The 12,867-nt window shown below is 52.1% G+C and overlaps 6 protein-coding genes across 6 annotated transcripts; 4 read left to right on the top strand and 2 right to left on the bottom strand.

Moving 5' to 3' along the window:
* Window positions 1-95: 95 nt before the first annotated feature.
* AYO21_08974 (hypothetical protein) lies at window positions 96-1,499 on the bottom strand (the record flags this gene model as incomplete). The annotated part of the gene is made up of 1 exon (XM_022658913.1): window positions 96-1,499. The coding sequence occupies one exon, from the start codon at window positions 1,497-1,499 to the stop codon at window positions 96-98; it is 1,404 nt and encodes a 467-aa protein (XP_022508753.1).
* Window positions 1,500-3,024: 1,525 nt separating this feature from the next.
* Window positions 3,025-5,072, top strand: AYO21_08973 (hypothetical protein; the record flags this gene model as incomplete). The annotated part of the gene is made up of 4 exons (XM_022658912.1): window positions 3,025-3,085; window positions 3,141-3,484; window positions 3,536-4,350; window positions 4,409-5,072. The coding sequence occupies 4 exons, from the start codon at window positions 3,025-3,027 to the stop codon at window positions 5,070-5,072; spliced, it is 1,884 nt and encodes a 627-aa protein (XP_022508752.1).
* An 836-nt stretch (window positions 5,073-5,908) lies between these two features.
* AYO21_08972 (hypothetical protein) lies at window positions 5,909-7,059 on the top strand (the record flags this gene model as incomplete). The annotated part of the gene is made up of 3 exons (XM_022658911.1): window positions 5,909-5,939; window positions 6,052-6,079; window positions 6,156-7,059. The coding sequence occupies 3 exons, from the start codon at window positions 5,909-5,911 to the stop codon at window positions 7,057-7,059; spliced, it is 963 nt and encodes a 320-aa protein (XP_022508751.1).
* A 642-nt stretch (window positions 7,060-7,701) lies between these two features.
* On the top strand, window positions 7,702-8,673 carry AYO21_08971 (hypothetical protein; the record flags this gene model as incomplete). Its single annotated transcript, XM_022658910.1, has 3 exons — window positions 7,702-7,880; window positions 7,962-8,132; window positions 8,190-8,673. 3 exons carry the CDS (start codon window positions 7,702-7,704, stop codon window positions 8,671-8,673), a joined length of 834 nt encoding a protein of 277 aa, XP_022508750.1.
* Window positions 8,674-8,855: 182 nt separating this feature from the next.
* Window positions 8,856-9,653, bottom strand: AYO21_08970 (hypothetical protein; the record flags this gene model as incomplete). The annotated part of the gene is made up of 1 exon (XM_022658909.1): window positions 8,856-9,653. One exon carries the CDS (start codon window positions 9,651-9,653, stop codon window positions 8,856-8,858), a length of 798 nt encoding a protein of 265 aa, XP_022508749.1.
* Window positions 9,654-10,330: 677 nt separating this feature from the next.
* On the top strand, window positions 10,331-12,630 carry AYO21_08969 (hypothetical protein; the record flags this gene model as incomplete). The annotated part of the gene is made up of 3 exons (XM_022658908.1): window positions 10,331-10,771; window positions 10,847-11,778; window positions 11,838-12,630. 3 exons carry the CDS (start codon window positions 10,331-10,333, stop codon window positions 12,628-12,630), a joined length of 2,166 nt encoding a protein of 721 aa, XP_022508748.1.
* Between the last annotated feature and the right edge of the window lie 237 nt (window positions 12,631-12,867).

Here is a 12,867-nt window from a genome sequence, read left to right as displayed (position 1 = left end):
ATGTCGTGAGCTAGGCGGGCCCCGGTGATTCGTATAGGCAGCTTCTACTGACTACCGCTCGCCTGACGTATCCATTGGCCTCCCACCACTGCCGGTCATGATGAACCTTTCTCCAAGACAGGAACCCGACTCTTCTCTCGATTCAGCCTCTTCTGTCTCTGCCCAACCTCATTCCAGTTGAGCATCGCCCACTTTAGGACCTCGTCAAACCTGTCCGCCTCGTATGCCACTCTGATCTCTTCCAATCCTTCCAGCTTCTCCAGCTCCACTGCTCGCGCTTCGCGATTCCCCACAATCTCTCTTTTCATTCCTTTCATGACATCACCAATCTCTGTACCTTGTACCGGTAGGCCTTTCCTTATATCAGCCCACAGCTTGTCCACCTTGATTTGGCGGACCACCTTGGCTTTTCTCGCCTCAAACCTGTTTGCGAATTCGTCGCCGAAAAACTCCTTTGCATCTTCGATGACCTGGTCCCTCGTCAGGAGTGCCGACTTGCCAGGTGCCTCATCGACGTGGGCAGGGAGGTATGTTTTGATCCAGTACATGAAAAGTGGTCGCTTGGTGGCGCGCCGACGGTCATTTGATTTCAGAAGGTCAGATCGTTGGTCCCTTCCTTCTTTGACTTCTTCATCCTCTTCTGCCTCTGCGTCATGCTTGGTTGGATGCTTCCAGCGACCAGGGTCGTGAAATCTGCAACTCGCCACGTAATCCATCATTTCCTCCCAAGTCTCAAACATCCGCCAATACCGCTCTCGGTCCAATCCCATATAGTCGAGGACTGCGTTGGGATCATTGCTCATGAGAACTCTCGACTGCTCCTTGTTGTGCATTTCCACTTCTGCTATGCGCAAAAATAGCCCTCTTGAAGTTGGGGTAATGCCGAGACGGCGGAGGATCCCCCCAAGCATCTGCCAGAGATCACCGTGCGCTTGGAAGAAGATATTCCAGTGGAAAAAGGCGGGGGTGGGCATGATTGAGACGTCAACCTGGATATGTTTCTGGATCCTGATGGGCGACGATGACGAGGGGTAGCCAGCAGTCGAAGTCGAAGAAGCATCAGCTTGCAGCCCGGTCCTTTTTTGTTCTCTCTCCTCGGACAACGCGTCGTCGACTTCTGCCAAACCAGTTTCGTCGTCACAGGGGCATTTCCTCACCTCGTCCACGGATATCAGTTGATCTTCAAATTCCTTGGGCCACCTCAGCGCAAGATGATACGTCGAACCCCCACCCATTTTTTTCCACTTGTCAGCCCCGAGTGATTCAGCCAGGAGAGGTCCAGTCCTCCTGCCGGCAGCAGTCAGACTCCGATCCACAGGTTCTGCCACCATTATGTCGATATCTCCGTGGGAAGTCTTGGCTGGTGCTTCGATCGCATGGCCTACGAGTTTGAAGCAAGCCTTGAGGAGCGCCTCGGCGTGGTCGAGTACTGAGTAATAGACAGTCGGGGGCATTCGGGGAGTAGCTAGGCCTTCGGCATTGAACACAGAGCCGCCCATATTGCTGTAGTAGGGTAAATTTTGCCCAAATCACTGATGGGGTCGATGTTCCGCTAGAAAACAACAAACGCGACGATGCGGAATAAGGAGGACAAGAGCTTCGTTATTTGCTCCTTGGATGAGCAGAAAAGATTTCAAGTGAGAGTGAAGGTCACCTTATTCACAGTAACTGTGATTTTTTGATTATAGCTTTGGCAATGGTTGTGACTCACCTGATACTATGACTATAACCATGGCACTGCCTCAGCTCAGCGGGTTTAGTTTGGGGGCTGCGTTTTCTGCCACAATCGCCCCAAGCAAGTTTTTCTCGATCCGGAAGTGCGTTTTCAGCCTTCTTCTTGGAAATCCCCACATCATTTGACGATGAAGCATTTCTCAAGTTTAATGGGTTTCAGGACATGGTGTAATTTTCTAAGCCGCCCCTCCAGGAGTTTGATGTATGTAGACGGTGTTAAATATATTATGCGAGTAGATCAATAAACCAACTTATCGGGGAAGCGGACCAATTCTGACTCCGATTTGACAGCATTAGCATCCCGGTCCATGTCTTTGCCCTTGGAAGTACCTGCCCTCATGTTCTCCGTGTGTTGCCGACAGGCTCATGCAAATGATTTATACCCTCCTACCGCTGCAGCTCGGGATACTTCTGCGAGAGTTGAACCACTCATTTCTGCTTACTTTGCATCTCACGCATATTCACTACCTTGGGGGCTTCTCCAAATGATGGGGAGAGAATGAGATTCCGCAAGTTCATCCCGCTCAAGGGTCTTGCAGCTGTTCTTCCCCTAGTATTGTGTTGGCTCTATAACAAGTCCTGTTGATGTCGACCTTCGTATGAACGTCTACAATTGTGTGTTTCATATATAGACAACGTCAATCTGTAGCACTCGTAGCCCACGAACGGGGGCTGCGGAGGAGGAAAGTGATCAAAAACGCGGGGTAAGATCGACAAAGGCTACTACAACCAGCGACCACCACTGACCGAACCTCACTTTCTGACGAGTCGACGCGTCGTTTCATGTTTCGCATTGCCTACTCCCTACTCCCTGTCGTCCGCATGAGACCCGCCTATGACAATGTATGCCGGTAGAGGCGGATTCGGAGTACCACCGACATCCTTGAGAGGCCGGATCGAAACCCGTCTACGTCGCCCTTCTCCTCTTCAGCGCGCTCCTTGTCGATCTCTGATGCAACAACTGGTCAGACTTGAGCAATATCGAAGCTTATTCGCCTGATGTCACAGCCTTCCTCTCAAAGTGATTCCCATGCCCTTTCTCCTCACCTCGGATCCATCCCTTGTCGGCGGGGTAACGAAAGGAGGAGGAAGAGGAGGAGATGTTGCCCATGGAAGATAAAGCTGACCAGTTCATGACCTATATATTAGGCTGAAGGAGCTTTGTGTGACATCTCTTGCTTTACACATCACATCAGACGGTAGCAGCGTTGATCTTTGTTGACTGTGACACTCCTGTGGGCAGCAGCTACGCAATCTCCCACATAGAAACCCCCTTTGCCTTGTCTGATTATGGGTTTGTTCACGGAGCTACCAGAGGAATTCAAGGAGGTGGACGTGATCATTGTCGGAGGTAAGTTATTTTTTCCTCGACAGTGCTTCTCATCGGTAATCGCGTCGCACGATAGGGGGAACGGCGGGATGTGTGCTCTCTTCTCGTCTTGCCGAAGCAGACCCAAGCCTTTCAATTCTCGTTATCGAGCTGGGTATGAACAACTACAATGTGCCCCAAGTCGTCCAGCCCGCCCTCTTCCCGCTGAATCTTGACCCCGGCAGCAAATACACCCTTTTCTGGAAAGGCAATAGGGCACCGCAGTTGGCAGATAGGGAGCCTATTGTGCCTTCCGGGAACACTTTGGGTGGTGGCAGTTCTATAAACTGGATGGTCTACACTCGGGCTCAAAGATCTGACTTGGAGTCATGGAAGACGCCCGGGTGGTCGTCCAAAGAGCTGTTGCCATTCCTGAAAAAGGTAGAGGTTGGCCTCCAATTGCGTTACAAAACTTTCTGATTGTTTTACCAGTTCGAAACCTACCATGGCCGAGGTGAAAAAGAGCTGCATGGCGATAGTGGTCCTATCAACATCTCTAGTGGTACTTTCCGAGCCACCCGAGCCGAGAACGAATTCATTGACGCTGCGGCGAAGATGGGTTACCGTGAGCTGAAGGACTTACAGAACCTTGACTCTAATAATGGTACCGAGCGCTGGCTACGCTACGTTGGCCCAGACGGACGACGCCAGGATGCCGCGCACAGGTTTCTTCACCCAATGCTGCAGAGCGGTCACTATCCCAACTTGCACGTCCTCACAGAAAACCAAGTTGTGAGAATCCTTCTTGACGACAACAAAAGGGCGGTTGGAGTGGAGTACAGGCCCAATCCCAAATTCCAAGCTTCTGCTCGCGGTAAGGCTCTGCTGACTGCCCGCGCTTCGAAGCTGGTGGTCGTCTCGGCCGGCGCCAATGCTACGCCACTGATTCTTGAGCGATCGGGGATTGGTGACTCGAAGATTCTTAAACGCGCCGGGGTTCCTGTTGTCGAGGACCTGCCCGGTGTAGGGAACGATTACCAGGATCATCACCTGACCTTATACACCTACCGAACCAGCTTAACGCCCAATGAGACGATTAATGCGTTCGCTGACGGGCGACTGAATGTGCAGGAAGAGATCAGGAGGAACAATAAGCAGCTGGGGTGGAACTCGATGGATGCCTCTGGCAAGTTTCGTCCCACCGAGGCTGAAGTCGAAGCGCTCGGGCCCGACTTTAAGAGGGCGTGGGATCGCGACTTCAAGAATTTCCCCGATAGGCCCCTGATGATCATCGCCATGTACTTGAGGTAAGAGGAAGCCATCACCTGTTACATCATGGACTGTTATACCCTGACACGAACTCAGCTTCTTCGGTGACCATTCCACGTTGCCGGACAACTCCGAGTATGTCTCTATGGCCAACTGGACGGCATATCCCTATTCGCGTGGGCATATCCACATCACAGGACCGAATGTCTCTGATCCCATTGACTTCGACGTCGGCTACTTGAAAGACCCCAACGACATTGATGTCAAGAAGCATATATGGGCGTACAAGATCCAGCGCGAGATCTTCCGTCGCATGAACATCTTTCGCGGCGAGTTGGCAGCAGACCACCCCAAATTTCCTCCGGGCTCTAAGGCCGCCGTCGTTGAGAAGGCGGATGGTCCTGTCGCAGACGATGCAAAACGCATCCAGTACACTCCCGAGGACGACAAGGCCATCGAAGAGAATATCCGCAAGATCGTGACTACAACTTGGCACTCATTGGGAACCTGCAAGATGGCACCAAGAGAACAGAAGGGTGTCGTGGATGCCAGCCTGAGCGTGTATGGTACCAAGGGCTTGAAGCTCGCGGATCTGAGTATTGTGCCTGAGAATGTGGGCGCAAATACGAATAACACTGCTCTGTTGGTTGGAGAGAAGGCAGCTGACATCATCATCCGAGAATTGGGTCTAGGTGGGAAAATCAGGGGACGCGATGCCGGGGGATACTCGAGAGAGAACCTCAATATTGCCCGACTTTGAGAGAATGTGGCAAGGTACCTCATTCCGGAAATGAAGTTGGACAGGAATTGATCGCGTTCCGATAACGAAGTAACGAAAAATGAAATCCTCTGGGGGAGAAATCCGCTTTCTACCGCTATATACGAAACAAAAAGTCCCATCAACATGCATGCATCTCGTCACACGAAGATTGTGGTCTTGTGTATTCTTGAGACTCCCTCATACCTATAGCATTACTTGTAGCAGACGCCAATTTAGCTAAGCGTTTGGAGTGTTCGCATTTTGGAGCGTCCGGGTTCCCGTCTGGGCGCCGAAGCTGATCGGTCTATCTCGACCTACCAGGTTCAGCACCATCTCCGTGGAGTTTCGAGGGACAGGGTCTTCCCACCTACCGGTCCTGCACATTCCGACTCGTCTAAGTCATCGATTGAAACAAGCTTTGTATAGCAGATTAATCCCGTACTGAGTAAATTGGGAGGAACTTGATTCGTAGAGGAAGGTTTCCAGCAAGCAGGGCAAGGAGGGAGAGGTTGAATCGGGCCAGCCAGGTCAGCCCAGACACACTAACTACCATGTACATCTCGTAAACCCCGCATTTTATTTTGCCCCAGAAATCCCATCATCCCATCATCTCTGAAGAACCTCGGGCGAAACCCGCTGATTGCCTCTGTCGTCTCCGTGTCCGATCGCAACAGAAGTGTCCGACTTTTCGACTGTGACGGTGGATACCTCGACACAATTACTGCCATAACTTCGCTGTGTATTCTGCATCAAACCAACTCTTATCTGATGGGCCGCTCAAGCTCGACAACAACAATAGCAGCGCCGCGGCAGAACCGACGTCAATGCTCGCGAGCATGTCTCTCATGCAGAAAGAGGAAAATCAAGGTCTGTGCCCGTTACTGTTTTTCTCGACATCCCCTAGTCTCTGGGTGTCTGATCTAAATATAGTGTGACGATTGTCGCCCTCGATGCACCAATTGTGATCTCTATGGTTCAGAGTGTGTCTTTACCGAGGACGGCCGCCGGTGAGTAGCACTGAGTCCTACGGTAACCCTTCAAGACGCATGCAGCACAGCTGAACCGAGATAGACACAGAAATAGAGCTAATGCCGTCGGCATTCAGGAGGACTTCGCATCTGTGCCACCTAGCCGTGGACGACCAAGTCCTCGCTCGAGGTTGAGATCAACCCGACAAGGCTCAGAAGAGGAAGAAGAAGCAGACAGAGCACCTCCCAGGCAACAAGAAAATGGCGCCGGTATCAAGTCGCCGGCGGACCATCCCCATCCGCGCTCCAACTCGGCGAGAATCAACCTTGTATCGCCACAACTCCTGACCGACGACTTCAGCTATTGGGTCAGTATCGCAGAAGGCCATTCTTTGCCGGACACGAATGGGCGCAATCGAGAGTCGGACGGAGGTGTGGATCTCAGGCCTTCACTTGCTCCTTCTGACCATGCTGTTGCCAATATCAGACCCAGTATACAACGAGTTTCTGAGCATCTGGCAACCCCCTCCCCTGCTTCTCCTCAGGTACTTGTTGAAGCGCACCAGACCTCACCGCAACGCAGCATACTAGCTTCTCCCAGCAGAACCCAAAGGCTAGAGGCTGACGGACCTGGCGTGTCCGCCATCTTCAAGTTCGAGCGACATTCTTCAAACCTAGCCAACCGTGCTGGTCGTTTGTTGGCCACAGATGAAGGACAACCTCGTTTCTACGGTGCAGCCAGCAGCCTTTCTTTGGCCCCAAATGGGAACTTCCCTTTGTTTACGCCATTGATCCGGACGGTCCGTGTCCATGGCGCTACTGCCCTGGAACAAAATCGCCTTGCATGGCCCGGAGACGTCCGCTATGAGAGCTACCTCCTGGAACAGTTTTTCAGATATCACAACCCGTATTTCCAAGAGGTAGATAAAGGCACTTTCTTTATGGAGAAAGCAAAATATGACCAGGGACAAAGGAGCCATTTATACTCGCCAACTCTTTACAATGCAATGTGCGCATAATCCTGCCATCTCATCCAGCGTCCGGCATCTGCTAATACCATTCATTGTCAATAGCCTGGCGATAGGAGCTTTATACTCGAGTGAATATCGTCCTGAGATTGGCAGTGAAGTCTCGAGATTCTTCGCTCGCCGGGCAGAAGTGCTCCTTGATCTCGAACTAGACTGTCCCCAGACGTCGACTTTACAAGCCATCTTGCTCCTCAGCAGTTATGAGGCTGCAAGCACGCGTGATTCGCGAGGTAATTTGCCCGACTGCACATATTGTCCAGATACATCGACTAATCAGCCGCTGTAGGGTGGATTTACATAGGTACAGATACCATTTCAACAACTGCTTCCCCTCAACTAAATCTGACATCAATCGATAGGTATGGCGGTACAATTGATCACAGATCTGGGGATTCATCGCCATTCTCAAGGCGACGAAAATAGTCGCCCAATCGTTGGAAGCCAATCGGCCTCCTCAACTTTCCCTGGGCATTTATTCTGGGCCTGTTATGCATATGACATGTGAGTTACTATAGCAGAGGCATTCCCTCAGATATCCTGACATTATGGGCTTTCTGTATTCCTCCTTACAAGACGATGTTAATCCGTGGGATCAACAGACTATGGTGCCTTGAGAAAGGAAGACATTCTGTCATGGAGCAGCTCAGACGAACTTCTTCTGCCATGAACATCATGACGGATCTCGGAGTGCACCATTATTTGAGATCACCTTCGGCACTGGAGTCGAATGGTTATACGGAGAACGTGGTTGCTCTCACGAGGCTGTACCTCTGTCAGCTGCTTCAGATCGAGGGAAGGTTATCTGCTCATCTGTACGTAACTCGACCCTCTACTTGCTCGTCTTCTTGTATCCCCGAACCCATATGGTCGAACCCTGCTCATCATGGACGCAGCTTCGACGAAGATTCTCGTCCACTTGACTCCGACATCCCTTTCTGGCAACAAATGACAGAGGAGTTATTTCAATGGCGGCATTCTCTTCCGCCTCCGTTGAAGATCAGCGACTCAAGTGGAGAACCCGAACCCAGAGACGAAGTGTATGCGCAAGAAGTCATCTTTCTGAAGTTTGTGCACCCATCACCAGCATATCAACTATCCTAATGGCTAACCTCACCACCTAGTATGCTGTTTCACGAAATAATCATTCTCCTCAACCGCCCATTCACCTCTCAAATTGTGACTTCTTCACCAGCGGGCTCGGCCACGATAGCTCCAAGGTCTGCCTTCGATTCAACAATCACCGACGTCCACACAACGGCGGGAAAATACTGCTTTGACTCGGCTTCTAGAATAATCGCCTTGCTGATGTTGTTTAAACGCCATTACGGCCTGCAAAACGTCCACCTGCAGATGGTCCACAGCACCGTCACAGCCGGAGTGATGCATGCATATTTTTCGGTGTTTTGCCCTGACAAATGCTCGTCGCAGGGCAGCCCGCCGTGTGAAGAGAGGAGGGGGATGGCACAACAGTCGCTGCGACTCAGTATCCGAGCGTTGGCTGAAATGGGCCAGACATTCGATAGCGCCACCAGAGGCATGGAGCTCGTGACTAGCTTGGGCCAGACCTGGCAACACCAAAGACGAATGGAAAATTCTGCGAAATGAGTGTCTCGGGGCCATGCATCATGACATTGGTTGTTGGAAAGCTCTAGCTTTTACCAAGAAGACCCTCAACAACTCGACCTTTACTCTGAACTATGGTGCAATATCATTAGGTAAAGGTGAATGATCGACTTGTCATCTCCCTGAATACTCTGTCCTCGATTTATCCAGCGCACCCTTACATCTTACAGCTTCGCCTGCTTCAAGACGGATCTCGCCTCTTCTGCCGAAGCCCTGGCAGCGCTCGCAAGGAATGTGGAGTCGGCTTGGAAGACAATCAGACTGAAGCCCAAGGACAAATTGCGCTTCATCTGCTCGATCGATCCCGTGTAGATGCCGACGGGCTTGTTGGCCTTCTTCCCGGCCGCTGCAATGGCGCTCAACGCATCGAGAAAGCGCTGCTCTGTTCCATCTCCACCAGGTAGGCCCAGCGAGCAGCGCAGATCAAAGGGCCCAACAAATGCACCTGTGACGCCTTCAGTGGCAAGGATAGCATCGGCATTCTTCACGCCCTCGGCAGATTCGATCATGGGCAGCACTGCAAGTCCTGGGGCGATCGTGTTGAAATATTGCCCAGGCGTCCTATCGAAGGTTGGATCAGCGAAGGGGGCATAGGACGGGCCATAGCTGCGTTGGCCAAGGGGTGGGTAGCGGGCCTTTTGGACAATTTGGCGCACGTCGTCTGGCGTATTGACCATGGGGACTACGATGCCGGCTGCGCCACTGTCGAGAGCCCATTTGATCCACTCCACTCCATGGGAAGGCACACGGACGAGGGGCTTACAGGTCCCCTTGGATGATGAGCCTATTGCCTGGACAATGTGCGTTGCTTCGAGCGCCGATGTTGGGGCGTGCTCCATGTCGATTATCACGGTGTCATAGCCGGAAATGCCAATGATATGTGCGGACAACGTTGAGGTCAGGTTGACAAAAGTTCCCAGCAGGGCGCCATTGGCACGTAGAATATCGGCCAAGGAAGACATACTGCAGGTAGAGTGCTAAGCTGAGTCGACGCAGGTCTGTGAGTTGGTGGTGCTGGGAATGGGGCATCCATCTTGTGCAGATGGGGGTTCTTGTATAAAACGAGACTCCGTTATAGAACGAGACTCCGCATCCGGTTCTCCGTCCAAAACACCTCATGTAAGATGGTGGACCAAGCGCTCCCCAGCCATCCCCCGCCTGGAGAAGTCCAGAGACCCAGGAGAGACGGGTTTCCCCTCGGTACACGCGGGTGGCGGGCCACAAGGCTGAGCGAGGCTCGTGATATTTTTCCGTGGAGATGAAGTAATACGTGGCGGAAGATGGAATCCGAGCACACCCAGGTGACCACGAGACAAGCTCCTGGTGCCGACCGCATGTCTAGAATGCTTGGTCCGACCTCCCACATCGTCGCCTTTTTTGCTTAGCAATAATCCTTCGTGCTTGTCCTCGTGGTTCTCCACCAAATCCCCAGGCTACCGGCTCAGTGCGTTTGGTGTGGATGGTGCCATTGCCCGAAGCGGGGTTGGATCTTGACGTCCTTGTTTGCCTTGAGTCCCGACGACAACTTGCCTTTTCTTTCTCCCTGGTACATTGTTCAATTTGTCATACACACTTATATCGGGCCATCTGAAGAAGACAGCGTTCCTTTCTTGGTCTGGTCTATCGAGCCAGGAGGAGAATGCCTTCCTTGACCATAACGGAAACCCAGGGCCATATCCGTCCTCTCAAGCGGCGAATGAACAATGAGAAGTCTGCTACCCTAACCAAAAAGCAATGTCTCGATACCAAAGGATCATCTGCCGCTGCACTGGGCGCGAACAATCCCACTGACGCAACACCAACTTTGCCTGCTTTCGTCAAACCATTACCGTCAACCATGCTTCAACGTGAGAAGATGTTCTTGTTTGAACAGGATGCTTTGACGATTCCATCCTTCGACTGCGCCAGACAGCTTATTCGGAGCTATTGCCACTCTGTGCATCCGTACATGCCCCTACTTGACTGCGACGAGCTGATCGCACTCTTCGAATCTGACACTACACAGAAATCTAGCGAGCAGGAACAGGAAGGACCCTATAGCCTTCTGCTGCTGCAGGCGGTTTTCTTCTGTGGAAGCGCGGTATGCACCCCCAACCCCCTTTGCCCCTAATATTTTGTCGGACTTGTAGGCTAAACGAGAGACAACTCTGTACAGTTTGTCGACCTCGCAACGGTCCGTGCTATGGGGTTTGAGACTCGACAGGCGGCTCGGGAAGCGCTCTACGCACGGGCAATGTTACTGTATGACTTCAAATATGAGCAGGATCTCGTCACCACCTTACAGACACTTCTCCTGTTCACGCACTGGGTAGAACACCCCGAAGATGACCGGTATACGTGGTTCTGGATGAGTGCCGCGACATCGTTGGTGCAAAGCTTGGACTTACCCAACTTGATCCAAAGACTGCCTTCAACAGCCAGGCAGGCCAAACTCCTCAGGAGAATATGGTGGGCGTGTTTCATGCGCGAAACCATACTCGCCTTAACGTTACGCTATCCTCGCAAGAGCGACTATGCCGACATGCCCCTTGACATGCTCCGCCTCGACGACTTTGACTTCGGAGAGGCTAGACAGTTAAACGTGGACCGCAAGACAAATGACCTTATGGCTGTCGAGCTGGCCAAGCTCTGCCTTTGCATCAACCGCATTCTTTCCATTCAATCATCTCTTGCCGTTTGGTCGAACCATCCGATATTGAAATGGGCTCCCCAAGCTCTGCAGATGGACCAAGGCACCCTTTTGATACACGAGATGAATGTTTGCGAGTCCTGGCTCTCGGAATGGCAGAGCAGTCTACCTCAGGAGCTCGCCACCCCTCTGCTGGATGATCAGACGCTCGAGGAACACGAGTATGGGGCCTCAATGGTGAACCGCATAGCCCTCCGGCTCGGCTACAATCTCGCTGTCATGGCTTTGTTTCGCCCGCATATTCATCCGTCGTCTCGAGACACTATGCTTCCTCGACTTGGAGACCCAGCACTGAAGGCAAAGGCGTCTACCAAGCTGCATGATACCGCAGATGACACCTCGCGAATCGCAGCAGCCTTGGTTCGGGCTGATCTAACAAAGTATCTTCCTTCTTACACGTAGGTGGTGATCCACCCAACCCTCTGGTTGAAGAATTCTTCTCTGATTCCCCCAACAGGATTACCGTCTTCTTTTCCGCCCTCATCTTTCAACATATCGAGTCCAAAACATGCGGGCCCGAGCAACTACCTGTTTTGCGAAGCAATTTTGACCATTGCAAACACGTAGCAATGCAGCTGGGAACTAGATATCAGCATGCCGTCTCTTTCATGCGAGCTCTTGAGCCAGAGCTGGTCAAGCACTCGCAGGACGCCTCGCCACAGCATTTATCACATGCATTCGAGGGCAAAGAAATGTTGGGTGCAAGCTGGACTGACATGAAGTCTCCCACACGCCCGAGAATCACCACGGCGACTCACCGAAGATCCGAGTCTGGTTCCGAGCTCTTCGAAACCTTGCCGCTAATAGAGCAAGCCCCGGTGACGATGGGGCCTTGGGTCGGTTTAGGAAGTCAGGAATCATCGGGAGTAAATTCAAGCGTGCCCCAACTGGAGGCTCAAGAGATACAGGTCCATGATCACCACATGCCAGAGCAAGCCCAGTCAGATATTGACATCTTCGTGCGTGGACAGCACAATTCCATAACGTGGCCAAGATCAGAGCCTAGAATCGATCGGGGCTTGTCCGACGTCGCGTTCCCAGGGCCTGTCGCAGCGACCACCGCCTTGCAGAACTCAGGCAACGCGTTTATGTATCCTGAAACGCTCTTCGGTGACGCCGACTCTGGGTTGATTGACGCTATCAACAAAGATTTCCCCAGTCCGTGGGCCGTTCCCTGGGCAGATCTATGGGCAGCTGAGGATCCCGAATTATCTCTTGAACTGGACATGCACCGCTTTCCTATCCCTTAGCCTCCACGACCGAAAAGTTGGCAAGCCCTGAGCATGAGAAAATCAATCACCGCTGCGGAGAGCAGGATCGTCAGATTCCACAATTGATTTGCTTCAAAGTCGAGACTCTCAGATCCTGGGAGATTCATGTCGCCAAATATCTTCGAAACCACGTCAGGCTCTGTCGTTCCTCCTTAGTTAATGCCTTTCGTAATGCCATTGCACACAGCGATATCACCTTCACTTTCATGCCACTCT

The sequence above is a fragment of the Fonsecaea monophora genome, assembly GCF_001642475.1.
Source record: "Fonsecaea monophora strain CBS 269.37 chromosome Unknown Scaff83, whole genome shotgun sequence".
NCBI classification, from domain to species: domain Eukaryota; kingdom Fungi; phylum Ascomycota; class Eurotiomycetes; order Chaetothyriales; family Herpotrichiellaceae; genus Fonsecaea; species Fonsecaea monophora.
This window is presented reverse-complemented; position numbering and strand designations above follow the sequence as displayed.